This window comes from Typha angustifolia, chromosome 5 (genome assembly GCF_048772165.1).
Source record: "Typha angustifolia cultivar Huaian chromosome 5, ASM4877216v1, whole genome shotgun sequence".
Lineage (NCBI taxonomy): Eukaryota > Viridiplantae > Streptophyta > Magnoliopsida > Poales > Typhaceae > Typha > Typha angustifolia.
Genome location: NC_133243.1, coordinates 8,145,970 through 8,173,137, shown reverse-complemented (window position 1 = coordinate 8,173,137; position 27,168 = coordinate 8,145,970). Strand labels below are relative to the sequence as shown.

Genomic DNA, 27,168 nt, shown 5'->3' with positions numbered 1-27,168 from the left:
CATTACCTTCTGATAACAGTAACAGTCTGATAAAACTCAAAAGAGTCAATCGTGTTGACTGTAGGGGCTTGCGAACAAGGACTTCTACCCCTATTTTGTGTATGGTCTTCGACCGCTATTTTTACACGAGGAAAAGTGGAAACTTCAAATCACCCTTGAAAGACCGTTATGCAAAATGAATGAAAAGAGAACGTCTAGAAACTTAAACAAATGATAATACATAAAGAGGGTTCGAAAGGAGATATTACAAGAATAATTTCAAGGCAGAGCAAAAACAAGGTGGTGACAAAACCAACAGCCTGACAAGAGCATCAAGCAGATCAATCCTAAACTGGAAACCCAAGGAGCTGGAAAAAATGGATGTCTATAAATTTCTATTAACAACATTCAGATCCTATGGCTGAGCACTGTTCATCTGATTTCTCCTTCTGGGTGATTCCGCAATCTAGAATCAGCTCATCAAAGTAGCAATAGCAGAAACGAAATGTGCATCTAATAAGGTTATAGGATATGTGGGATGCAAATCAGCATGCCTAGTATTTGTATCCTGATGAACCGCTCTGTGGTGGTGCAGGTGGCAACCGATTGGGCGTGCGACGGCTACCAGAGTTTGCGCCGGAGTTTGAATCGCCATTTTGACTTGGTTCAGCGTAACGACGACCACGACTATCGGCACTCTTGGACCTCGACTCTCTAGAACTGGAATTGTCAACAGGCCCATTTGCTGAAGCATCAAATGCAGACCTCCAGTCATCACTCGAATGACCAGGGGTTCTCGGGCTACTTTCTGCAAGAAAAAGGAAAAGAGGGGTCATCATCAACAAATAACATTCGAGAAGTTTAGTACTTTTATGTTGTAGCAGATAGAACAATAGCACCACTTAAAACAGAGTTCAACCAAATTCCCCTTATAATCTGTAAAGGATACCAGCCTACCAAATGGCTAGCCAATTTTGAGAGAATTAAAACATATGTTGAGAGACTGGCAACTTAAACCTGATACACAAGAATAGTTTGGGAATGGATATTTTGGGTGCATACTTTGCATACCAGGAAAAAACTATGTTGCAACTCTTGTGCAGTAACCCTTCTAATTTATCAGAAAGTAATCCTATCATCTTATTTGATAGAAATTCATATTTATACAAAAAGAGTGATCTTCTCAGATTGTGTAGGAACAGTGCTTAGTAGCTATAAGGTGAGAGGAATAAATAATGTGATGAGCGACAGCAGCAGTACTTGTCCTTGGACAATATCAAAGTCCGCACAAAGCTAAGCTCACTAAAGAAAAACCAAGACAGCAGCTGGAGTCCAGGGAACTACTATCATGATATGTATAAAAGAAGCCAATAGTTTCAGCTGAACAGGTATAATGCCAACTGTAACTAGAAAACATATGGCTCGCATAACATATTTGCTTCTATGACGTCAAGATTATAAATATTCTAGAGAAAAATTACAAAATTGCTGTGTACGATCCATTGTGCCGCCAAAAGAAATTGTGTGGATTCTTAAGTCAGGGAAGGCAAAATGCAACATGTGGAACAAGTCAGAAATGTAAACTGAATACAGTCAAGGATCTATATCATGATGACTAGATTAAAAGCTCCAAGATTCATCTGCTTGGGCATGAAATAATATTAATCAAACCATATGTACCAGATTAACCCACTTCAAAGTTATGTTACTGTTAATATCATTGTTTCTTCCAAGTATAGGGTCATTAATATAAATGTACTATTAGAAGATGGAAATTTATGTGCATGACCAGGCATGAAGAACAAAACTTTATAGACACTAATGTTCCATTGTGGAGACGAGCATCTCTCTTGTAAAAGAAAAAAACTCAGCTTACCAGCTCCAGTGCCACTATCTGACCAACTAGCAGCAGCTGCACGATTGTCATGGACACTAAGTTGACGTGTAAGTTTCGAGAGGAGAGATGACTGCTTCTGGAATCTTTGACGCCTCCGTTTGACATTCTGGTCTTCTTGGAGCAGTTCTTCTATCTTTGCCGAGTTTTGTGCACTAGTCATGAGCATACAAAAGCAGGAATAAGATTAGGACGTCTTTAAGATGTAACTTCCATACTACTTCAGAATTTTCTTACGAATCTGAAAGTCATAAAAGGCACCAGACATCATAACTAAGGAAAATTGATCTTCTAGTCATGAGCATACAAAAGCAGGAATAAGATTAGTACGTCTTTAAGATGTAACTTCCATACTACTTCAGAATTTTCTCACAAATCTGAAAGTCATAAAAGGCACCAGACATCATAACTAAGGAAAATTGATCTTCTATCCACAATGCAACACTTTTTTGCTAGTCATGATGAGGGCCAAAATCAGTTCCATGTTTGGTTAATAAAGATGAGGCTCTAATAATCAGTTTTTCGATGACATAGGACTGTTAGGACAGCTTCTCATCTTTCCATGTTAAAGAATTTAATTAGAGCAAAAGGCCCATTAATTAGCAATTGCCAACTTTGTTTGGCATTTCGCAATGAATGGACTACATGGTAAAGAGATCAACCACTTCATGCATGCTGCAGAGAGAACATGACCAAAATTTAGACAGATATTAGAACAACTAGGAAAAAGGTTAAAACATATAGAGTATAATTAACATTTCCGGATACTCTTTTTTGTATTTTCTGAACTGTAACTTTCTCATTTTAGGGTCTGCTTGCTTCTCTTTTCAGAGGAAAGTGCTCCTACATTGCCTAAAGCTTATGTGGTAAAAGGTGAATAGTAAATCTGCAGACTGGAATATAGACTTGGAAATCAAGATTTCAAGGGCACTTCATTCGAGGAAAATCTCCTTTCATGAAGAAAAAGATAGACATCAAGCTACCAGCAATGCTTTCAAGGAAAGAGAGGAAGAGAGTAAAATCAAATTGATGGGATGACAGAATATATAATATTAACCAACAGCAGTCCAATGCATTATAAGTGGCTTAATTAACCTTATAGAGCTGTAAAGTTGATTTAGCATGTCTTCTTTAGCTTTTTCCACTTGGCATAGCACAACAGCCTGCACAAGAAAATATAAGTTAGGATCTCAAAGAAATTGATCTACAGAAACTTTGGTTATGAACCTTTGGAACATTTGCAGCAAGACTGTTCAAAACGGCCTCCACATAGCCACGAACTTCTTGTGACATCCATCTAAGCTCTTCTTCGGGGTCAGCAGGTCTTCGAGCCATTGTGTCCTAAAGGAAGCACATTAAATTTGTCAGAACTTTAACATCATTTCAGACAATTTTGAAATGTCCAATGAAGACTGTGGAGATCAAAAAATGATGCTGGAAAAAGCAAGTCAACAACAAAAGACGTGATTTGTCTTAATCTTAAAGTGAATCTTCCTAAGGGAAAAGCTCAATGAAGGACAAGGATCCATATACTCATCCCTAAATAGTTGGTACTAAAAACTTTGTCATTGATTTTTCCATTGAAGGTAGCATACAAGAGGTTGACTGCATCGAAATGGCGTACAGCATTCCCCATTACTTACAGCGAAGAATAGCAGAAAGGGAAGGCAATCAATCATGTTTACATGAATAGCATGCATGTCAGAAAGGAAGAAAAAAAGGCAGTGACTAAAGGAAGCAACTCATTTCTATCACTGACAAAGCTCTTCATATACATACAGGAATAAATATTAGAATACAGTCCACAAAATTGTTATCAGGTAACTGTCATCAATCAAAAATTTAAATCAAATGAAACAGATGCATGAGAAGCTTCTAAATTCCCAATTTCCACAAGCAAATGAGCACTGTTTAGACTGTACCTATAATTAGAATAATGTAATTACTAATAAAGCAATCGCCCATCACATTTGGACTTACTAGGGAACCATCTGAAAGGCTTTGCCTTATGGATGAACCACCTTCAGAAGCATTTGTACCCTTGGCAGGAGTCCCCTTAGGTTGAATAACACTTCTTATCTTATTCACCCACTCAACTTTGTCAGCCATACTCTCAGCCTTCAGTACAACAGCATTGTGGGCTGCAAGATCAGAAAAAAATTCTTAAAAAGGTGTAAAGAAAAAGGAAGACACTAAGAGTTGTTCTGAAGTTGGAAGTCTTAATGGATAATTTACCTTTTAAAACAGTTTTATATGCAACCTTGTTAGTTATCTTAAACACAAGACTTGGGGCTTTTCCAGAATCTGGTCCATTTGCCTTCTTTGACTCCTTCAAACTTTTGGGAGGATCTTCCTCATCTGCAATCTCTTCAATGTTACATTCCTGCAAAACCACAAATATTTCAAAAGAAAGAAACTGGTACCTAATTTCTGGACAACCGCATAAGCTCAAACTATGGCATACTATACTGTCCAAGAAACAGGATAACTTAGAAAATATTGTACAATTTTGATGTCTCTATGGCATGTGTAATGTATTTTTAGCTTTTAGCAAGCTACTGTAATCTTAACTCCCACAAACATCAATCCCATATAATGACCATCATCATCAACAGCAGAATAGGCAGATAGCAGATCAAAAGGTCACAGCTCAAGATGCAGCAGGAAGAATAGACAAAAATTCTGACCATCAACTTGGCATCAATCCTCTAGGAACAAATTATTGTGTTACCTTATATATCCCATCCCTAGCACCGTAGAGGACCTTTACATATATTCAAGCATCAGATCCAGTTATCCAATTTCTTCCCTTTAAGTAGCACATCTAGATATTTATGGCCTTTCAAGTTTTCCCTCGAACCCACACTTTCTGGTATTAAGTGGGATATAAAATAACATGGTATAAGCACTCGACTAAATCTAGACATTCACCTCATTGCTTTCTTGTTCTCTCAAAATAACACACACAAGGTAGGAAAATAATCAGATTATGGTATCTCCCAGTTCCTACAAAGCAGGGAGCCTCAAATACATAGTCATTTCTATTACAGATGAAGTCATACTAGATCATCAAATTTAGATCTTAAGAAAATGAACAATTACTCCAATGATGTATAAACATGCCATTCAGCTGAAAGATTATTGAAACAAAAAAGTATCCAGAGAATGATATATAGACAGCTTAAATCAACTTTAAAACATTAGAGGGGAATGAAAAATGAGGTTTAAAACCCATAACCAACTAATAACATACAAAACAAAACTATTTCGTACCTCCAAAGTGATAACACCTCGAAAATGTCTCTCTTCTTGTTTCTTGGTGTATCCAAGCTGGATCAAAAGTCAAGTGTATGGTGAATCCCATCATCCCAACAAAATAAGAAAACAAGCGAAATCTAGGAATAATGTAGGAATTAAAAAAAAAACTCTTATGCTAAAATAAGAAATAGAACGAGTCTGTGCACACATAGAGATTATATTACTAACCTTTCCACTTTTCTCATTTAGAACGAACCATCTCTTGCTCCAGCCATTAGTTTTTCCACTTTTTTTCAAAAGAAAACCTGTGAAAAGATGAAAATAAGCAATAAGTAAATTTATTAACGCATCAAATTATATTTCACAGGCAAACTACTGTAATTAAGATGCTGGTAGATGAACGAATCTTCTAGTCATTATGGTGAAAGAATCCACCCAAAAAAAAAACCTCTCCTTTTCTCATTTCAGGAGAATAAAACTTTAGTCCGATGAAAGCCTAGGAAAATCAAGTCAGTATAATTATTTATCTAAAGATTAGGAAAGCAAAAACATTGCATCATATAAGATAACATCTGAAGTCCTTAATTCTGCATAATGCACAGATAATGCTCACAATTAGAAAGGATTAGGGGAGAGATAATGTTCCTCATCCTCCGTCTGTTCTGATTATACTAGAGATAATGCTTGCAATTCAGGTAATCAGGTAATTTCTTCTAGAAGTATTCTACAGCCAAGTTAAAATAAACTTTCCAATCAATTTTAAAAGCTGTAAACTGCAAATCACTGTAACCTCAAGATGATTGAGATGTCCCTTGAATCACAGTCAGCAATGTCACCTTGTGTTTCCAGCCTAATTTACACTTACAAGCCAATGTATGTACCATAGCACAAAATGAACAGATAATTACACGCAGATGAAGTTCTAAAATAATAGACTTACATAAGAAATTGAATTGAATTCACTAAGGCAACCTTTATGCCATGAGGTCCAATACCTGCAGTTATTTCACCGTCAGGCCCAGCAACCTGTAAATTTGACCCCTCTTTTGCATCTTTATCTTGCTTACTGGGCTTCTCCTTCATCGATTTTAAGCTAGCCTGCTCTGATACTGTTTGAGGGCTTGTTGCCTAAAGGTGGTAAATTATTATGAACCAACCAAAATAACACAAATTTACATAGGTAACTGTAACACTAACAAGGCAATGTGATTTGATCCTTGCAAATTAGCATTGTAAAAGCAATTCCTCTACATCCAAAAAGTGTGTTAATCTGATATTTAACTTGAGATAACATATCCTCTCTTATATTTTAATGGCAGATTTTAGTGTGATCAACTCTCTGGGAACTTGCTTATCTGAAGTGTTATTGAATTGTATGTTCTTATGTTCTCTAACAACTTAGATCATTACATAAGTCAATATATTAATACATTCTTCTTAGAGACAGCTATATGCATATAAATTGTATAGTGATATGCGTGAAAAGAGAAAACATACTCTGTTCAAAATGATTTGCTCTGCTTCCTGCCCCTTCTTAGGTTTATTCTTCAGTTCTTCCTCTCGACGCTGCCTATCCATCCTGCAAGTGGTATACCAATAGCAGAAAATTTAAAGATGCTAGCTTCTTTGCTAACATAAGAATATGGATGATGCTGCAACTGAAATTTGATTACCTAAATATTATGATCTAAATAGATCATTCAATATCTACTAATAAGCAAAAGGAGAATAATGGTTAGGATAATGATTTATCAATCTGATATCATTTATTCTTCTTCTATCATCATAAACTTGCTTCACTTCTTTTGGGAGTATGGCGAATTAGAGCTCCACTTTCTTGCCATATAACATAGAAAGTCTAAAACTAGCAGCACATATACTTTAGCCACCATAATTTTGCTCATCATTTTCCTCCAAGGAGTAAAGGAAGCTATAAGAAGCACATATAAAACAAGAGAAAACCAGCAAACCTTCTATCTGCAATTAAATGTAAAGACCAAACATGGAATTTGTTGGATGATGAAGAGACTGTTGGTTTGAAACACTAATTGATACTTATTGTGGACTTTGAGAAGAAACAAAGATACATCCACCTAACAAGTAAAAGCCTCTGGAAGATGAATATGAAAATATTGCAACCAAGTGTCATGCCAATCACGCTTTTCAATAATAAACTGGAAATAAGTGCTAATGTACTTTTTCAGGCAAAATCCAACCAACCTTCTCTGCACCAAGCGGATGAAGTGCTGAGGAGGAACAAAGGCACGCTCCATATCAACAAGCGCAACAACCATCTTTTTGGCCTCATTTTTAAACCCATCCAAAGCAGAAGATGCAATTGCAATAACCTTGGGAAGGAAATTAAAAATGTTTTGTAATCAGAATCAACAGTGAAGATCAATATAAAAGTATAAAACATTCTTTATTAGTGCACCAGACAGAAGGAATACCTCACGCTTGAATGAAGGGTATCTTCCAAGGCCTGGTGTTGCATTTGCAGAAGCAGATACTATATCTATTAATACACGGTGTACCTGATAGCAGTAATTCCTATAAGACATAAGTACATAAAAAAAGGACAAATAACTAAAGTAATCCTCAAGATAGCAATAAACCATAGAAGAAAATGTGCAGGAAAAAAGACTACAACTAAGTAATCTCCAAGAAAGCAGCAATTTATATAGAAACAAAGTAAGGAAATATCAGATAATTACAGTGGAGAAACAATTGAAATATCAACTCTCAACAAAAAGTCAAGAGTATGTTACTTGAATCTAAAAAAAATAGTGTCCAAGTGCACGTGGCTCCCGCCCACGCAGGGTCTATGTGGGGAGATGTACGCAATTCTGACCTATGACCTCTTGGATGCAAAGGATAAGAGTTACCATCACAACAAGTGATGCTCTCTTAGTATGTTACTGAATTCTGAAGTTCTAGACAAAGAGAGCATCTGATTAGTGATTGGAGCAAAAGGAACACACTTGACACCTTGTAATCGGCAGAAAAGTTCTGTTAAAAAATGGCCAAGAATATCATCATTGAATAAGAGGATGTGTACTCTATTAACGACTAACAAGATTGCATAGTGCAACAAACCTGCAACTGTATAGGTTATGAAGAGCGTCTTATAGTGAAAGGCAATATTGCTACTGAAACAACAAAACTAAAGCTCCACGAATGTAAAGTAAAAGTCATAAGAAAACAGTTGCCAATTTAAACCTGTAAACTCTAGAAAACAGATGAAAGAATGTACTCATTACTCAAAACCAAACTACCTCAAAAGTTATAAATTACCTCATCCACACAGAGGCGTGATGGCTCCTTGGCTAATTCCAAAACACCTTTTATTAAAGACCTTAAACCTTTTTCTGGAGATATCAGATATGGTTGATAACCATCAGCTTCCAGCACAATCTAGGATGTAAGAAAAACCATTAAAATTCAAGGGTCATACTATTCGATGAAAAAAGCAGAGCTTTGGTTAAAGAAAATGTTAAATTACCCTCTTAACATTATTGATATCAAAATGCCTATCCAAAGGAAGTTGCTTGATCCTATTAGGAAAGTTCCCCTCGAAACTCGCAACAACTTTCCAACCAGCACCCTGGAAATGAATGGCCCAGTTGTAATTGCATAATGATATGACAGTGCAAAGAATATTAAGAAAATAACATATCTTAAGCTGTAGATATTAAGCTCACATCATATAGTTTACACGTTCACATGTTATGCTGCTGCATACATAGTATTTAAGCACGAATGATATAATTGTATGGTTAGTGTTTCTGCAACATTCTGAAACATTTTCATGCTAACAGCAAAACATATAAATTCACAACACAAGCAGTGTTATTTGTATAGTACTCAGGTGTTTCATGGCAATCCTCAAACTGGCATGCATCTTTACTGCTAGGAGACCAACATGCCCATCTATACAGTGCAATGCTTTACAAAGTACGTCAAATGATTGTACAATTCATGAAACAAAATTCCATTATACAATTCATGAAACAAAATCCCATTATCCTCTTTGCAGAAAAAAGTATGCTAAATATTAAGCTAGCATGTACCAATTAATCTGCATTTATGGTAGGCCAAATGAATGTATAGTTCTTCATGAACCAAAATTCAACTTCTCTTTGTAGAAAAAACTACACTAACTATTAAGCTAGCATGTGTTGAATTAATATGCTTTCTACAAAAGAGCAAGAAACCTATCCAGTTTAGCTGCTTACAAGGCATTATATCATTTATTTTTAGCCTTCTAAATCAATATAGGAAGAAATAGGTTAGTAGAAAAGGCACAAAATAGGTTCAAGGATTAGACTACTAACCTCACCAGTAGCAATATGCTGGAGAAACCTATCCTCAAATTCCCGGCAAAGCTCCAAAGCAATAGCCCTGGTTCCTTCAACGCTATCTACCATCTGTTCTCCAAGCCTTACCAATTCATCTTGCACCATCTGAGATTTACCCTGAAGCCTGCAATTGCATAGTCAGGAAAAAGAAATATTAGCTCAAAATCATTGGATCATATAACAAGTTCACCACAAGAAAAAGTACCTATAAAGATTTAAACATAGGCATACCCTGAAATTTTCAGGAATTATGTATCTTACACTAGTTAGTTACTCAGACATTGTAAGAGAGTGCATGGATTCTGGAAATGGATAGAGTTCTAATTAGCAACAGCCACCAGTTGATGTGAAAAAGGGTCTTAATGACCTTCAACACTGAAATGTTTCAATGTGGCCGCATTGACATCTAATCTTACATGCCTAAGCTTCAAGTTTTTGTCGGTCTAAGTATTTTAGGTAGTGACAAAGCTGCTTGCCTACGTGCTACAAGACTATAAGCATTGTTATGGTATGGAAAAGAAGGATCAAGTATTCAAGCTATATGATCAAACACACTCTAGTTCACCTACCCTCTAGATCCAATATCAATTCCTTATTACTCGGTGTGTCCTGGTAACTGCATTGTCTTAATAATAGGAATAACAGAACCAAAAATTAGCAGCTGGCAGGAAGAAGCACCTATCTTCATTGACACATTATTATAGAACAAGTGTGCCACAGGAAAGCAATCCAAAGCTTCCCAAGGCTCGAAAAGGAGGATAGAAGGAGCAGCTTCATGTCATAACAAGGCAAAGATATGAGAAAACAAAAACAAAAATAAATGGAAAAAAGTCAAAAACGTGTAGCGCGATTTGGAACTAAAGCATGTAAACAAATTGTTAAGTGATCACAGAGGACAATGGAAATAAACTATACCCAGTCAGAAGGTTTGGGAGCCTGACTTTCATTCGCTTACGAATCTGTTTGGCAAGTGTATCTACTAAAGCAACTCTTCCAAGCTTACTTTGGGGAGCTCCAGTTAGTATGGACCTAAGGCTTTCACTCTCAGCTCGCCAAGCAGTTTCCAGTGAATTTTCAGAGCCGACTGATCCAGATTGTGCTGAAGCAATAGCAACAGATTGCCCAATTAGTGCGACCCATTCAAATTCTGCCGCATTTCGTGGTCCCTGATTCAGAAGAAGGGCCTTAACGGCACCAAGACTTTTCTGGTCTCCAGCTGCTTGATCAATTTTGCTAATAACACCAATTGTTCTGGTTCCTGTGAAAAATTGAAAGAAGAGAATACTCACTAGCATAACTCAACATTGCTCAAAACACAAACAGCTAAAAGATAGTTGACACTGAAAACAACATAAACTAATATATAATCAAGCCTTGCACTGATTGCATCCATAATTAAGAAATTAGAAAGGAAAGCTGGCCATAGATTATCAAAACAAACCATCTGAATCAAATTCCTTGGCCAGCCTAAGAGCTCGAGATGACGAAACTTCTGCTGCTTGGGAAGCTGGTAGAACGATTAGCACTATTGCATCAGTATGTGCCGCATAGTCTCTAATCTGAAGCAAGAAGGAAAACAAGTAAACAGCCGAGTATGTTTCTGTCATTTAAACATATGTAATAAAGAATAACCCCAGTAGAAACCATATCCAAAGACATGTTCATGATTATCATGCTATTAATGTTTCAACTTTCAACTAAAATGTTTTCATTAAAGACTCCCAATTCCATTGTATGTTAGCATATGGCGCTACCAACTATCTAGGTGATTAGTGCCAACCATGTTTAACAAATTACCTGTAAAACAAAAAAGAAATATTAGCAAATACTAACCATTGATTCATCCATGGCTCGCTGGTCTACTCCGGGTAAGTCAATCAATTTTAATGGAGGAGCTGAAAATGGAAAAATAAAAAGAAAAAAGGGTGAGCAAAGACTTTAAGTAAGAAGGTAAGCATCCTGAACAATGTTTGCATTAAAAAGCAAAACACGTCTTTTTTGCATCGATTTATGCTATGCGGAGAGGATGATCAAATTAAGTTTGTAAGAAACAACCAAAGCAAGAGACTGTCTTAACTATCACATTTTAGCATTGTCATGCTATTAATTTTAAATAATATTTGGGTCAGCTGATTAAGCAGTCAAAACAAACTGAACTGTTTCTTGATTCTACAGATCATAGCATCAATTCTAAACTAGATCTGACAGACTTACTAAAGGCCTTGAATTATTAGGGGGTGAACTCAACTCATACTGCATTATATTTAAGAACAAGAAGTGCGGAATTGTTTCCTCCAAAATACTGTATATCAGCATAAACGAAATATGTTAGCACTTGTTTCTTGATAATGATCAAAGAGATCTTCTTAACAGCCTTTCAGATTGTTCAAAAGATTACTGGTGCCTAATACTTATTTATCCTCGTACACAGGCACACTGTATCAATCCAACAAACAAGACAAGAAGAACTGGGCCTATTGTAGACCTTTATTCCACATCGATGAGAGAATCCAAATGAAATATCTAGATAGACTAATGCAGGAGATTAAACCGATGACAAACCTGTACTAGTTCGTAGCTTCAGATATATTTCGTCTGACCGGCTCCTTCCAGAGCTATTGACCCCTGTTCCCTTACTTAATCTATCTTGCAGGGAATGCCTAAGTGCACCTGCAACATAAAGAAGGATCCACAAAGATCATCAAAACTCATGCATTATAAATGAGCCTTATTTTACTACAGTAACACTTTATTATAGATGTACTACTTGAACATTAAGGAGGGGGGCAGGGTATCTCACTCGCAGTAACCTGCTGTGACTTATTGTCTATCTGCAAGATGATAGATTTGCTGCTGAGCGAGCTATCCCTCTGCAAATCAATGCAGATGGGTGCCCGGGTTGCACCATTCTCTCCCGTAGGCTGTAACCAAAAGAATTTTTGTTGGCGAATAATCAGATTGACCTTCCGTATAATGAAGATATCGTTTAAAGATCTTAATACATAGTAACGCATACCAGGACAGGATGACCGATCAAGCTATTCAATACTGCCGATTTGCCAGCACCCTGGAGAACGAAAATATCATCAGATTTATAATGCAATTGCACGTAAACTTTACTCATCGAGAACAAAGTCTACAGAAAACTAGAAAACCCCACAAAAGATCCAAAAAGAGGGCCACGATTCAGCTAGAGAACTCCAACTCACAACATTGCCGAGGACTACAACATTGAGGAAGGTCGAATTCCTCCTTGACGACGACTCGTCCGGGTCCTCGTCGGCCAGAAGTGCGGCCGCCTGCAGCATCGCCTCGGATAGCTTCGTCAACTCCTCCATCGCCTCCATGGCGACGAGATCCGGATCTCTACCCACTACTTACAGCCCTATCTGAGGGGATAAGACCGGCTAGGGCTTCGGATGAGCGGAGAGCGTGACCAGATCCGGATCGCAGGGAATGAATCGAGGGATGAAGATCGAAACAAAGGAAGTTAAGATCCAATAGAGAGGAAGGAGATCGACGAGGAAGGAGGGGAGAGATCTCCTCACCGACCTTGCGATTTAATTTGAGAGTTGAATGGAACGGAGCGATCACGAGAAGAAATGGGGTGCGGACGGCGAAATAAGAAGGGTGGGGGAAAGAGAGAAGTGGGGGAATTGGTCGCAAAAAAATAACTTTTTATTAGCCTCCACTGACGAGACTTCGGAGCTAATTAAAACGGAGCGGGTATCTTATCGGGGGGTTTAAAATCGGGTGCGGTGGCCAATTCTGGTGGTGGGGACCATGTTCCTTTTTCGCCCATCTCACAATATCTCATAGTTTTGAATTGAAATAATTTCATTTAGAACTTTAAATTATCTGCCACTTTCTCATTATATTCTTCAATATATTCATAAATTGTTAAGTTACTCGACTGACTCGCGAGTAAATTTATAGTTTTATATTCTTATTTTTGAAGGAAATAAATATATATTAATATATTATTTATGTGTATTCCGATGAGTATTTTTTGTCTTTGCCTCTCTGGGGTCACAAGTTCCTAATAATTTATGGGGTCTAGTATATTAAAAGAGAGTTCAGGTGATGCAAGGCCAAAACTGGCCATAGTTCAAAAATATCTAGATAAAATTATTTTTAAAAATAAAAAAAGTGTGATATTGGATTTCTTTTGAAGAATTAGATACATTTTTAAGATATCAAATAAATACTTGAGATTTTAAAATATTTATGATTCAATTGTTTAACACTCAATGAATTGTTTTTAATTTGTCGCGTTTACTTATGCCCATGTTATAATCAAAAAGCATGGTATTAGATTGGGGTCGGATTATCATAATGCAAATATAAATATGAGCAGTTCATCAAACATGCTACATAGATTATAAAATTATCGGGTAACACAAATTATTTAATTTTATATGAACTATAAATATTTTTTAAAATTAATGTTATATTATCTTGTTATAAATGAATTAAGAAAATAAAAATAAAAATGACTCGATTATTAATCAGGTAAGACGGGCTAATTTGTTGACAAGTAGAATCTAATTATATTAAACCCAAATCTATTTAAAAATCAAATTATAAATAACAGGAATAAAAAAATAATAAATACATATAAGAACAATAAATATGACTGCAAGAGATAGTAGTAATTAATTAAGTTATATAGTCTGTTGTGAATTTTTTTGCATATGAGAGTGTAGCATTTCCTGTGATAATTATTGCATATTTATCAACAAGTAAATGACAGGCAAAAGTTTAAAAAACTTTCAGTTCTATTTGACTGGGGACATCGTATGAAGGCAATCCAAATAATCCAAATTTTGGGTGCAGAGACGAGGGAACAACTCTCCTCGGAGTTATCAAGAAAATTTTAAATTTTGAAATGGTTTGTTATATACTATCACTATTTTTCAGGTATAATTTTTAAATTCTTTTATTATCTGTGTACAACTATCTTTTAATTTTTGAAAAAAAAACTATATAGACCTCTAAACATAACGAAAAATAATAATAATAATAAAATTCGAAAAGTGTGTATGAAAAATAGTGATAGATGAAGGGTCTATATTACAGTATTATTTTACCGAGATAAATAAATGTGATAAATCTTATTTATTAAGATTATTATTTCTTAGATTTTATATGGGATTAAAATAAATGAGATAACCGGTGAGTCATCCAATTTTGCCCCTCCGTTCTTTTTATCCGAACCCTAGCCATTTATATAATAATATATTGTGCTGTATTTTGAAGATTAAATCTATATTGAACACTGTAATACTGTAAGATTACAATATATTTACTAATTTATAATATGTATATAGTTTTTTTTAAAAATTAATATGAGATTTCTACCGGTGATGGTAAATTAAGTCGAATTATTTTTCAGCAAGAATCACAAAAATATTTATAAGTAGACAACATAATAATTTAATTACTTTTATCCTTTATTCTAACCAGCGTTTTGAATTTCTTTTGGTGATTAGCCTTCTTTATCTTAATTTTTAATACACCTGTAAAATTTAATAACATTTAAACAGTGAGGTTAATAATGAGTTAGATGCATGTTGAATAATATGGGACCGAAATGCGAGGTTTAAGTGAAACAAGTCGCTTAAGATGAAACTTCAGACCATGACAACGCGATTAATGTCAAACAAGCTTTCACATTGTCGCATCAAAAATTCTCTCACTTCTTTTACCATTGACACATCTTATTCTAAAATCTAGAAGCTTTTCCTCAAAATTTCCACCTTTATTCTTTCTTCTATTATTTACCTATTTTTAAAATATATATATATATATATATTAAAATTTAGCCATGAAAGATAGAAAAGCTGCTACCGTCGACGGCTAAAAGTTGTAATAGATGAACAAGAAAAATCCCTTCTAACTAACACCCAAAATCTAAGAGGTGTCTCGTGTTTGCCAATCAATCAACAGCATGATTGGTTTGACGATCATATGAGAAATTTTACATTAAGAAAAATAATTTAGAAGAAAAAGATATCATTATTAATGTATTTAATAGCTCATCCCGACTCTTGAACGCAATTCAACATGTTCGCAAGCAGTTGAGAGTCGGTCTTCATAACTAGAAGGGATGAGCAAGGTTTAATATAGACCAGTGTTTTTTTTTTTTTTGACCGCACAAGCTTCAATTTTAATTGGCGACTAATATTTAGACATTGTAATAAAAGGCAATTTATTAGACCACCGTGCCACAAACCCATCACCACCCAATTATGGATTACTTTTAAAAAACTCAGTCGGTATTTACCTTAAACCAAGCTTACTGGATTTGGAAAGATGGATAAACAACCCATTAAAATACTCTTGGGTTAGATTAAGGAATTGTGATTAAATACCCTATTTTCTATTCTCAACTAGAGGTTAAAAATGGAAAATAATAATAACTAAACTATTTTTTTTTTCTTAATATAACCCATAGTTATGATGATATCTTAAAGAGCATTGTAATTTTATATCACCAGGAAATAAGAAGGAGAAGTATATTAAAAGAAATATTCACCTAATCGGACGGAACCAATATGTCAATATGACGACACGATACCGGATCCGATCCATCCTTCCCACCCACCGATCGGCTCAAAAAAAAACCGTCTACTACTCTTAGTCGGCGGCGACTTAACCTCGTTGCTTATTTTCCCTTGTTACTCGGTGACGACTTCTATCCTCTTGACCTAACCGAACAAACCGCCTATATAAGGAGATCACACTATATAGTAATCTGTATATTGAGTTCCTTGGTTTTCTCCTCCATTTCTCCTCTCTCGATCGATGCAGATGGCTGCAGACTTAGCAAACGGTGGCGGGAAGGGGCCATCGCCGGGAAGGTTCGCCGGAGTATACAGCGACGTGCAGACGAGCCGCCTCAACCACTCGCTTCCTCTCCCATCTGTTCTCAGATCTCCTTTTAAGATCGTCGACGGTCCTCCGAGCTCCGCCGCCGGAAATCCCGGTAAAATCCGATCCAGATAGACCGAGATCTGCTCTTTGGTTTCTTTGTTCGGCGTTTTGTTTGGATTCTTATCGGATTTGGATTTCGAGGTATGGTTTTTGTGATGCGCTGTTGTTTGATCGCAGATGAGATCGCGAAGCTGTTCCCGAAGCTGTTCGGGCAGCCGTCGGCGATGCTGGTGCCGACCGGCGCAGCGCCGTCGGAGATGGGAAAAGGGCTTAAGATCGGGGTCGTTCTCTCCGGAGGACAGGCGCCCGGAGGGCACAATGTCATCTCTGGGATATTTGGTGAGCAAAGTTTGATGTCTTAGTTTGAAGTGGATGATTAACAGTTTGATTTAATTGGTTGTTTTTTCCGCTATCTTTTGGTTGGTAGATTATTTGCAGGAATGGGCGAAGGGAAGTACCTTGTATGGATTCAAGGGAGGTCCGGCGGGAATCATGAGATGCAAATATGTTGAGCTGAATGCGGGGTTCATCTATCCTTACAGGAATCAGGTAGTTAGTGGTTCGTAGAGGTGCAAGATTGCTTATGAGGCTATATATATATATTGCACCGAGCTTTTCCCCTTGCATAATACCGAAGCTCTATCATTTTTTTTCCCATTTGATGTAGTGACATTGCATTTTCGCCATTGACACCTTAAGTTAGATTACACTTTTGGTGCAAATATCTAAACCACAGACCTTGATTGTTTTTGGCATGTAACTATTTGTTCGCAAATAGTTAACTACTTCTTGATGTCTTTTTTACAACTACTATCTGCAATTTGTCTTTATAGGACTTTCTATATGATAAATATTTATATGGATATGTAAATATATGTTATATTTGAGTGAGATGTATGACTGCAATATTGATTTTGAATTCAATAGGGTGGATTCGATATGATATGCAGTGGGAGAGACAAGATTGAAACTCCAGAACAGGTGCTTCTTGGATTTTTATATTTATATGGCTATAAGAGAACTTCTCATAACATGATGTCCATTACGAAATTCTGCATTAGTCATAAGGAAGTATTTCACTTTTCTCTTTTTCTTCAAAATCTTACTGCTAGTTACATGACTATTTGCTCAGTTTAAGCAAGCTGAAGAGACAGTCACGAAACTTGATTTGGATGGACTTGTTGTTATTGGTGGAGACGACTCAAATACTAACGCGTGTCTTCTTGCTGAAAACTTTAGGTAGAACATTCAACGCAACATTTAAATTTGATCTCCTTTTCACTTTTCTTCGAGTAATTTGATACTTTTTAGTTTTTACATCTATTTTTATCAGTTCCTATTCTTATTTTAGTTAATCTTGTCTCAAAATTTATTGGATTGATAGGACAAAAGATATGAAAACTCTGGTTATTGGATGCCCAAAGACGATTGATGGAGATCTTAAAAGCAAGGAGGTTCCTACAAGTTTTGGTTTTGATACAGCTTGCAAGGTGCCATACAATGTTTTCCCTATTGTAGCTCTTAAGTCTTCAGACTTTCCACCTTACAGAGGGGGTCTTGATGGATTGTCACGACCTTTTCTGTATGTTTAGAAGTTGGTACTATTTGCAAGAATCTGAGTTCAAAATGATCAGTGGGCATTCTTAGTACATAAGAAATTTTTTTTAATGTGTTCTGCTGTACAAAGTCAATGCAGAACTAGGATAGTCTAAGGCCACATTCTTGATATGATAACCTGACGGTTCTTCCTTTTATACTTCCAGATTTATTCTGAAATGATTGGAAATGTGATGACAGATGCACGGTCAACTGGAAAATATTATCACTGTAAGCTTCTTGAAGTTTGTAAACTGCAAAGTGATCCCATTTTTTTGCTTCCTGCATTGTCAGCTGCAATTATAAAAATGTGCTTGATCCTTCTAGTGTTGTGGAGCTCTAGTCTTAATCTTGCCATCTGTTATAGAATAGCATGGGGAGCAAGTCTTGCTTTCCCATCCAAGGGCTAGTTGAGCTTGGTCTAGTTGTGGAATTTATTAGGTGGAACCATTGAAGCTATTTAAAAGAGAAAACCTTGCTGCTCCCTTCCTCTCGACTCCACTTTACAATAAAAGAGAAGAAAAAGAAGAAAGCAAATAATAAAACCAAAAAGGGATTTTCTGCGCAATATCAATTGTCATTTTGTGTTTTTACTTTGCTACATTTTACCTGTAGTTACACACTTATTGCAGCTGTAAGCACCTAGAAATTATCTGATGAATTCCTGTCTTCATGTAATTGCAAATCTATGTAATTTAGCTTTTCCTAGACTTTCCTATAAAATGCTCAGCTTGTTTCTGTAGTTGTGAGGCTCATGGGACGTGCTGCTTCTCATATAACATTAGAGTGTGCTCTGCAGACGCATCCAAACATCACTATCATTGGAGAAGAGGTCCTTTTCATCTTGTCACATTTGTTTAATATTTTTCTTTACCCCTTTGCATATGACATTCAGGAAGTTGCAAAAAATTACTTTCATGCTGTCAAATTTGAAAGTCATTCCATGCTCAGGGAATCTCATTGGAGATATGGATGGCATGATATATATTGAAAATCAAGTTCAAATTCGAAACCGGGATATATAGTTGAGAAATGATTTAATTCCTTTTACGTATACTACCTTTTTGAGTCTTCAGTAAACAATGAATATCTATGAGTTTTATTTGCTGAAGAGGAAAATAAGTTGCTCATATAGATATACATGTACATATAGAACACTGGAAAAACTGATTATGTGAATAGTATATATGCACCAAGAATCTTAGATGCAAGAGGAAATAAGAACAAAGTAGCATTTTATAGATCTTATAAGGTCATCAGAATGACGTCATGTCCAACATGTTGGCACCCTTCAAATCCATATGGATTATGGCATGTCGAGTATCATCCACAAAATATGGTGGTAGCTGTTTGGCTTGTCTCTAGATAGAGACATATTTTACTCAATTCACCTATTTTGGGCAAAGTTCTCTATCATATTAAGTGCTAACATGTACTTCCTACTACTTCCTGTGATATTTTGTCAATTTTCTCTTTAAGGCACCTTGGACTTCATTGAAGTCACTGTTCTTTACTAGGTTGCTACATAGCCTTGATGTAATATGATTATTTCTAATGATTTTCATGCAAGTTAATCTCCCATGGTTTTCTTATTTCACTTCTTAGAATATATTGTGTGATTGATCAAATTATGATTTTCATTATGTTGTAGGTGGCTGCCAAGAAGCTAACACTGAAAAATGTTACAGACTACATTACTGATATCATCTGTAAGCGTGCAGAACTTGGTTATAACTATGGCGTCATCCTTATACCAGAAGGCTTAATCGACTTTATTCCGGAGGTACCACAATTTACTTTTCCTAGTTCTTTGTGTCACTGACTGACAGTAGAGGCCATTTGGAATTAACTTCATGATCTTGTGATTTGTTTTCCGATTTCAACAATCAACCATTAGTTAGAGGTCTAATATAGTGTTTCTGTATTTCCAGGTTCAACAGCTTATTTCAGAACTAAATGAAATCTTAGCTCATGATGTCGTTGATGAAGAGGGCTTGTGGAAAAAGAAACTTCCGGAAAAATCTCAGCTTCTCTTTGAATTTTTACCACAATCTATTCAGGAGCAACTTCTGTTAGAAAGAGATCCACATGGAAATGTTCAGGTAGCTAATCTTTTAAGGTGTTGTGTCTTTAATGTCAATCAACTGGCCATTATTGACTAGTTTTCCATTATATTGTCAGGTAGCAAAAATTGAAACTGAGAAAATGCTTATCTCCATGGTTGAAACTGAGTTGGAGAAGAGAAAAGCAGAAGGAACTTACACAAGACAATTTAAGGGCCAATCCCACTTTTTTGGGTAATGATTCACTGTTTGAAGGGTTATAGAGAAACCACTCCTGCCTTCATGTTTGACTTTCACCTTTATTATTTCTTTTCTTTCCTTACTTTATTATAGAGTTTTTGATAAAATTTGACGACTTCTAGTCACACTTTTTTGTTCCTGATATGACATATGCCTGCACCATGGATTTAAATTTTCAGTTATGAAGGGAGATGTGGTTTGCCTACCAATTTTGATGCTGCATATTGCTATGCATTGGGTTTTGCTGCTGGTGCTCTTCTCCAGTGTGGAAAGACGGGCCTCATATCTTCGGTGTGTTACCAAGCACTATAGACTTTAATTTGTCTCTTGGCACATTCTGCTAATGTCTTTGGGGTTCAAAGTTCGTTGAATGTCTATTGAACTACTTATCAGATTCGAGAAGACCTAGCTAGAGCTTTGTGCTTCTAGTGTCATTCTAGATCAATGTTGGAAAATTTATCCTTATGCATGTTTAAATGGTTAAATGTACACTTCACATTTTTTTCGATAGATATGTTAGAATTTTTATTTTTCCCATTGCTTGCTTAACTCTAGGTTGGTAACTTGTGTGCCCCCGTGGAAGAATGGACTGTTGGAGGGACTGCATTGACTTCGTTAATGGACGTGGAGAGGAGACATGGTAATTTTTTCTTCATCATATCCTGAACCTTCCCATCTCTCAATCTTGCTCCTTTTTGTTTCCTTGTAAACTAGATTTTCAGATAAAGTTCTCTGATACAAATGCATAGCATGTTTAGCTTCATAATTAGTTCTTTTGCACTTGGAATAACATTGTTGCAGTCCTTAAGAAATAAAATCATCGTCCTTTGTAGAATGCATATCAACATGACTTCATCAGGGTTTTGATTGTCTCAACCTCTTGTTGTGCCATTATTAAGTGTATACTAAATAAACAGAGCTTAATTGCATCTTTAATTTGTCAAAGTAAATATAAATCAATTTCTGATATGCATTAGTTTTTTTTGAATTACATGGCATTCTATGGTTAAGTGGCTTGTACACTCCTTTTCAGGTAAGTTCAAGCCAGTGATCAAGAAGGCTATGGTGGAGCTCGAAGGTTGAAAGCACTTTCTTTTCCCTTGATTACTTGTTATCTACCCGTTCTTTCTTGAGTTCACCGTTTTCCTACTAATTACTTTCAGGTGCACCATTTAGAAAGTTTGCATCTCTGCGAGATGAGTGGGCCTTGAAGAACAGATACATCAGCCCAGGTATGTCATCGGAAAGACAGCACTTCGTTGCCATGCTGGTCCAACATTGAGAACTAGTGCATCTCTAATAAATTCTCTGCTTATTCGACAGGTCCAGTTCAGTTTATTGGTTCTGGATCTACTGTTGCTAATCACACCTTAATGCTGGAACTCGGTGCCCAGGCATAGAGATGCTGAGATGCTTTGTTGCTATTAGACATCTTACCGTTTTGCTGGGAAAGCATAAAAGGGCGACTGCAGTTCCATTATTTGGAGCTGAATAAGTTTGTCGAGAGTTACGTGTTGAGAATGGCATCTCCTGGAAAGAAAATAATTGTCCTTTTGATACTTTTCTATCCATCGAATTGTATTTTGTTTTATTTTTTTGTTTCACTTTGTTCTACGTTAACGGCACCATTTTAGATATCTGTGTTCTAGGTTGATCCAAAGTAAACTAGGCAACACGTTTGTGTTCCGTAATGCATCTGGAAGAATAATGCCTCGTTTTCTTTTGCCTTGTGCTGCCTGTAGGATTATAGAGTAATAAAGACATGTCGAAATAGTATATGATATTGAAGCTAGAAAGCGTATCGCTCTGGAGTGGTTTGATATTTAGGCCACACACCTTTTTAATGCATTAATAACTATTTCTTTCTGTCCAAGGGTTTTCAAACAACAACAATAATAATAATAATAACTATTTCGTTCTTCTACGGCCTACGGGCTACGGGACATCCAAATTTTTGCGACCCTCGACGAAAAGAACGACCGTTAGCATACCCAAAGCTAAAAAAGACAATCCAGAAGCAATCCGATATAAAGAATTTCATTTCACTAACTCAATAAATAAATCAATACACACTATACACAACCCCTACACCTAAAATTCACAAAATCCGAAACACACAATTAACCAATCAACACTACTCCTCATCACTGCTAGAATCTGAGTTCGAATGCTCCGACATGAAGTTCGTCGGCAAATTCGGAAACCTCGCTGTGATTCTCCTCGTCATTCTCTTCCCAGTGCTCGAACCCTCCGCCGACGAGTCACTCCCCGTCCTCTTCACCGCTTCTCGCGGCGGCGGCGGCGGCGGCTTCTTCTGCTGCAAATTCTTAGCAATGTCCACGCATGCCTGATCTACCATTCCCAAGAAGTCCTTAACTATTATAAAGAGCTGCAATGCCTGTGAATCTCTATCCTTGGTTGCTCCTGCGTGGTAGTACTCGGTTGTTCTCTTCACCAACTCTAAGACTTGCACCTGTTGCTCTCTCACCGCCGCGAGCTCCTCCTCTGCGGCCGCCACGAAGGCCCGCATCTCCCTCGCGAAGCCATCGTCGCCGCACGAGTCTAATAACTTCTTGATCTCCGATATCCGCCCTCCGAGGACGCCGCATGTGCCGACGAGCGCGTCGTAGTCGATAAGCGCCGCCTTCTTGACGTTCGCGAACTCTGCGCTCAGCCCGCCGACCACCGGGAGGCCTAACTTCATGTACTCGTTCTCCCTCTCTTCCTTTCCGCCCGCCTGGGGCTGGCTCGTTGCGCCGCCGCCGAAGCCCTTCATGCTGTAGTCACGGTTGACGACGCAGCGCTTGCCCTCGGTTCTGACGACCTCCTCGACGATGAAGTGGAGCAGCGTCGTGCTCCCATCGCTACTCTTTACATCGGAAAGCTTCCTTAGAGCAGTCAAGTTGAATGCCTGTGCGTTCCCGCGCGCCGTGCCGGCGTTCATCCGGTTGCCGGCTTTGAGCACCGCCTCGAGCAGCTTCAAGAAGAGGCCGCGCGTCCTCAGCTCCTTGCACGCCGATTCCAGCGTTTGTAAGTTCTTCTTGACGATGGAAATGTCGGAGGCGTAGTTGGACTTGAACACCAACGCGTTGATGCGGGCGAAGGGGGAGGGGACGTCGCGGAGGAGTTGGAAGAGGAAATTTTCGGCATCGGCGAGCCGAGCTGGATTGCCGGAGAACTCCCGGATTATTTTCTCCTCGTCTTTGGTCGGGGCGATGTGGGAGAGCTTCTCGAGGATGTCGGGGGCGAGGCTGCCGTGGCCGTCGAGGAGGGTGTCGAGGATGTCCTGGCGGCTGACGGCGAGAGAGCGGAGGACGATGGCAATGTTTTGGGATTTGCGGGAGTCGAGGAGGGAGATCTGGGCTTCGACGGCTGCGGCGGAGGAGGAGGCGTTGCTGCCGCTTTGTGGAGTCTTCCGGTTGGTGGCCAAGGTGCCAAACAGAGCTTCCATGATGCCTTCGTCAACCCTGTGATTATTAAAAAAAACATTAATTAGTACCGAGAGCTAAAACGAATGATAGTTTATTAAAAGTCAATACTATAGAATTTGATATTATTTAGGATAATTAAAATTAGACTCCATGAACTTAGTTTCAGATTCTTTTACGAATCATTTTACTGTTATGCGACATTCGAGAGAATGTTCATAGCTTAGGGAAATAATGTCTACCAAAAATAAAAATAAAAATAAAGGAATATACGTGGAAATAAGCAGTACATCATGAGTCTCAGTGTAATTATTCATTTTACTTATTTAATCACTTGATTTTAGTCTCTAGGGATGAAACAAATTAATTTTAAATAATAGATAGGCCAGACGGAATTAACTCATCAATAAAGATCATATGGAGTCTCTTCCCAAGATTATGTTTTTATTAATTTCTGCGTGTAATTTTAGCAAGTAAATGGAGATTTCTATTGTTGTTTGCATTAGTCTGAAGTAGTCTTCGATTGATAGCTGGCTTATTAATTGTGAAAAGAGGAGGATACAAAAAGCCACGTTCCCATCACTCACCTACTAACTATTATCAAAATATAAACTCAATGATAGAGACTGATAAAAAAATCATATTGTTCACCTAAAATTGGTCAAATTAAGCCGAGAGATTAGAAAGAATTTTTCCAAAGCACGAAGACTGAAGAATTCAACAGGATATAAGCATCCAATCTAGATTTCTATTCAGAATTATATGATCAAAGAAAAGAGATAGAAGGAACAGGGAAAATTAACATGTCATTTTTTATTTTTATAAGAAAATAAGAACACTATCGACTAATTATACTAGAATATACTCACTTTTTCATAGATAAACTTACGAGAAATGATCGATTAATTATAAATATTGAATTCACCCTCAATTTAGTAAAAGAAAAGAGAATTTTTATTTCTACCTCTTATTTTACTTTTTTTATTATTTGGTAAATGATCGAGTGCAAGCAACTTACTTGAACGAGCCGTCGGTGATCCGATCCCACACCATCGAGTGGTTCGCGTTCGCCGGATTCATCTTATCCCAATGCAGAGGCTTCATCTTCTTCTGCGCCGCGTCTCCTCCAGCTCCCATCTGTGGCGGCGGTGGCCTCGTAGACGCCCCACCACCTCGCGGCGGCGGAGGAGGCGGCATTCCTGGCGGGACATTCTTATTCCCCGACGGTGGGCGCGGCGGCGGAGGCGCCGGAGGACCCTTAGCTCCCATAGGCGGCGGAGGTGGTGGCGGCGCCCCAGGACCCTTAGGTGGCGGAGGTGGTGGCGGCGCTCCGGTGCGTGGAGGAGGAGGAGGTGCTGGTGGCGCAGCGGATGGCGGGGGTGGTGGTGTTGCCGCCAGAGCTGGATGCGGCGGGGGCGGTGGCGGCGGTTGATTTGATGTTCCGGGAGGCGGCGGTAGTGGCGGTAGCGGAGGCGATTGTTGTTGACTGGCCACGGAACTCACGGCAACGACTGCCGCCACCTCTGCCGTCTCAGGCTGGGGTGTCGACGAAGCCGATCTCCGAGGTAATGATGGCCCATCCAACCGTGAATCAGCTGCCGATTCGACAACAACCACCGAGATCGGCGAGTGGGGGCTCCCCCCTCCGGCCTCGGAAACTGTAGAATTCGAATCCGCCGATCCCGACGTCCTCCTCCGTCGCCACCTCCTGTCATCCCGATCTCCGCCTTCATCCCCTCTCCGCTCGCTCGACGGCTCTGTCACCGATCCGTGACAATTCGGGCACCTCCTCTGGTTCTCCCCTTGGGATTCCCTCCAATAGATAGCATCGAGCCCATTCTCGTCAACGATGACGCCGTTAAGGTTCGATCTCGGTCGGAGCCGCTCGAATCGAGATCTCCCCTTCGAGAAGGGGTTCTCCCCGGGCTTCCTCTTGGATTCCTTCTTGGCGGAGTAGCGGAGGAAGGCAAAGCAGAGGAGGCCGGAGAGGGCGAAGCAGCTGGCGGCGGTGGCGATGACCGCCTTAACTATATCGCTGCGCTTGGTGTGTGTCGTAGAAGGAGATGGAGTAGGAGAAGAGGAAGGAGAAGAAGGAGGTGGAGGAGGAGGAGGGTTGACGAAGGCCGGAGAAGGATTGGAGGGGAAGAAAGTTTGGATGTTGCTGGATTGAGAGGAAACGAGATGGAGGAAGGTGGAGGAGAAGAGGAGGACGAGAAGGCCTAGTTTGATCTTTGCAGCCATGGAGATGAAACGATCGATTGTCGTTGGAGAAGACGAAGCTAAGAAAGAGTAATCTTCTCGTTTGCTTCTTATATTTAATTAAAGTATTTAGACAAAAAAAAAATTAAAAAAAAGGAAGAAGGTTCTTCGAAGATCGATTGTAGGAACTTTTCTGCAGCAACCACATGGTCTGCCACATCCACTGATGTTGTAAATTTCTGCAGTTGAGGCTGCAGACGATCCGACAGGATCAAGTATCGTTTTCGTTTATCAATTCGTTTTCCGATGACAGGTTCAAAGGAAGTGCTGGGGTTGGTGTGCGGCCGTGTGGGGCCCTTATCCAATTCGCGGACGGCTATGATCGAGCTCATATGACCAAAACACCCTTAAAAACTATATAGGAAATTATTTGTTGAGATGTTGGAACATGGAGGTTCTGGTAAAAGGCGTTAAGAGGAACGATACGCGAAGCCTCTATTTTGTCGGACGCCGTCTAGAGAAACCGCAGCGACCCAATGGATCCTTTTCTCCTTTTTCTAGATTAATTATAGAGATAATTACACTAAATTTTTTTAACTATTGTTTACTTTTATATGCACCGTCTAATTATTTTTTAGTACATTCTTTAAACTATGAAAAATTTCTCATCCCCCTACCTTATTGATATAAAATATAAACTATTTATTTTATTCTTTAACTCTTTTCTTTTTATTTTCTTTCAAATAAAAGTAAATTTGTTTCTATGGCGCCTAAAATTAATGACATAACACTTACATATTAATTATTTATTAAAATAATCTAAAAGATAACTAATAGAAAGATATTTAAGTGGTTTTTTTTTGGGTAAATGATAAAATAAATAAAGAGGTTTAGATATATGGAGAAATATTAGAAATTTCACAGGATTGTTTTCTTAATTAATGAGATACCAGTAGAGGGACAAATATTAATATAATTCTATATTATAAGAAGTGACTTTATGAATTTAAATTTTTACAAAATATTTGATATTAGTGAATGCATACTAACTAATTCCATTTGTATTCTATTAGTTAGAATCTGTCCAGAGGAATCCAAAATCTCTACTCAATGTGAGGATATATACATATATGCAGGCTTAATCTTCATAAAGTCAACCTCTACACAAGCTTAACCTTCTTTCTCGCCTCTTGAAGCGTAATATTATGTGAGCATAT

At 38.0% G+C, this 27,168-nt stretch overlaps 3 protein-coding genes across 3 annotated transcripts; 1 reads left to right on the top strand and 2 right to left on the bottom strand.

Annotated features, from left to right (window-relative positions):
• Positions 1-176: 176 nt before the first annotated feature.
• Positions 177-13,150, bottom strand: LOC140759946 (dynamin-2A-like). The gene is made up of 22 exons (XM_073096665.1): positions 12,699-13,150; positions 12,506-12,556; positions 12,290-12,410; positions 12,052-12,159; positions 11,323-11,384; positions 10,931-11,048; positions 10,405-10,747; positions 9,466-9,613; positions 8,634-8,735; positions 8,426-8,545; positions 7,582-7,665; positions 7,352-7,479; positions 6,629-6,710; positions 6,127-6,259; positions 5,360-5,436; positions 5,147-5,203; positions 4,109-4,256; positions 3,854-4,014; positions 3,101-3,214; positions 2,969-3,036; positions 1,856-2,028; positions 177-787 (listed from the first exon to the last, which is right to left on the bottom strand). Exons 1-22 carry the CDS (start codon positions 12,834-12,836, stop codon positions 534-536), a joined length of 2,790 nt encoding a protein of 929 aa, XP_072952766.1. The 5' UTR covers positions 12,837-13,150; the 3' UTR covers positions 177-533.
• A 3,099-nt stretch (positions 13,151-16,249) lies between these two features.
• LOC140759865 (pyrophosphate--fructose 6-phosphate 1-phosphotransferase subunit beta-like) lies at positions 16,250-22,047 on the top strand. The gene is made up of 16 exons (XM_073096535.1): positions 16,250-16,477; positions 16,603-16,764; positions 16,853-16,974; positions 17,353-17,406; positions 17,558-17,664; positions 17,810-17,915; positions 18,189-18,252; positions 18,765-18,853; positions 19,673-19,804; positions 19,953-20,123; positions 20,203-20,318; positions 20,504-20,615; positions 20,880-20,964; positions 21,358-21,402; positions 21,488-21,556; positions 21,648-22,047. The coding sequence occupies exons 1-16, from the start codon at positions 16,297-16,299 to the stop codon at positions 21,722-21,724; spliced, it is 1,692 nt and encodes a 563-aa protein (XP_072952636.1). The 5' UTR covers positions 16,250-16,296; the 3' UTR covers positions 21,725-22,047.
• Positions 22,048-22,338: 291 nt separating this feature from the next.
• LOC140759864 (formin-like protein 16) lies at positions 22,339-26,047 on the bottom strand. The gene is made up of 2 exons (XM_073096534.1): positions 24,771-26,047; positions 22,339-23,791 (listed from the first exon to the last, which is right to left on the bottom strand). The coding sequence occupies exons 1-2, from the start codon at positions 25,991-25,993 to the stop codon at positions 22,459-22,461; spliced, it is 2,556 nt and encodes an 851-aa protein (XP_072952635.1). The 5' UTR covers positions 25,994-26,047; the 3' UTR covers positions 22,339-22,458.
• Positions 26,048-27,168: the final 1,121 nt, after the last annotated feature.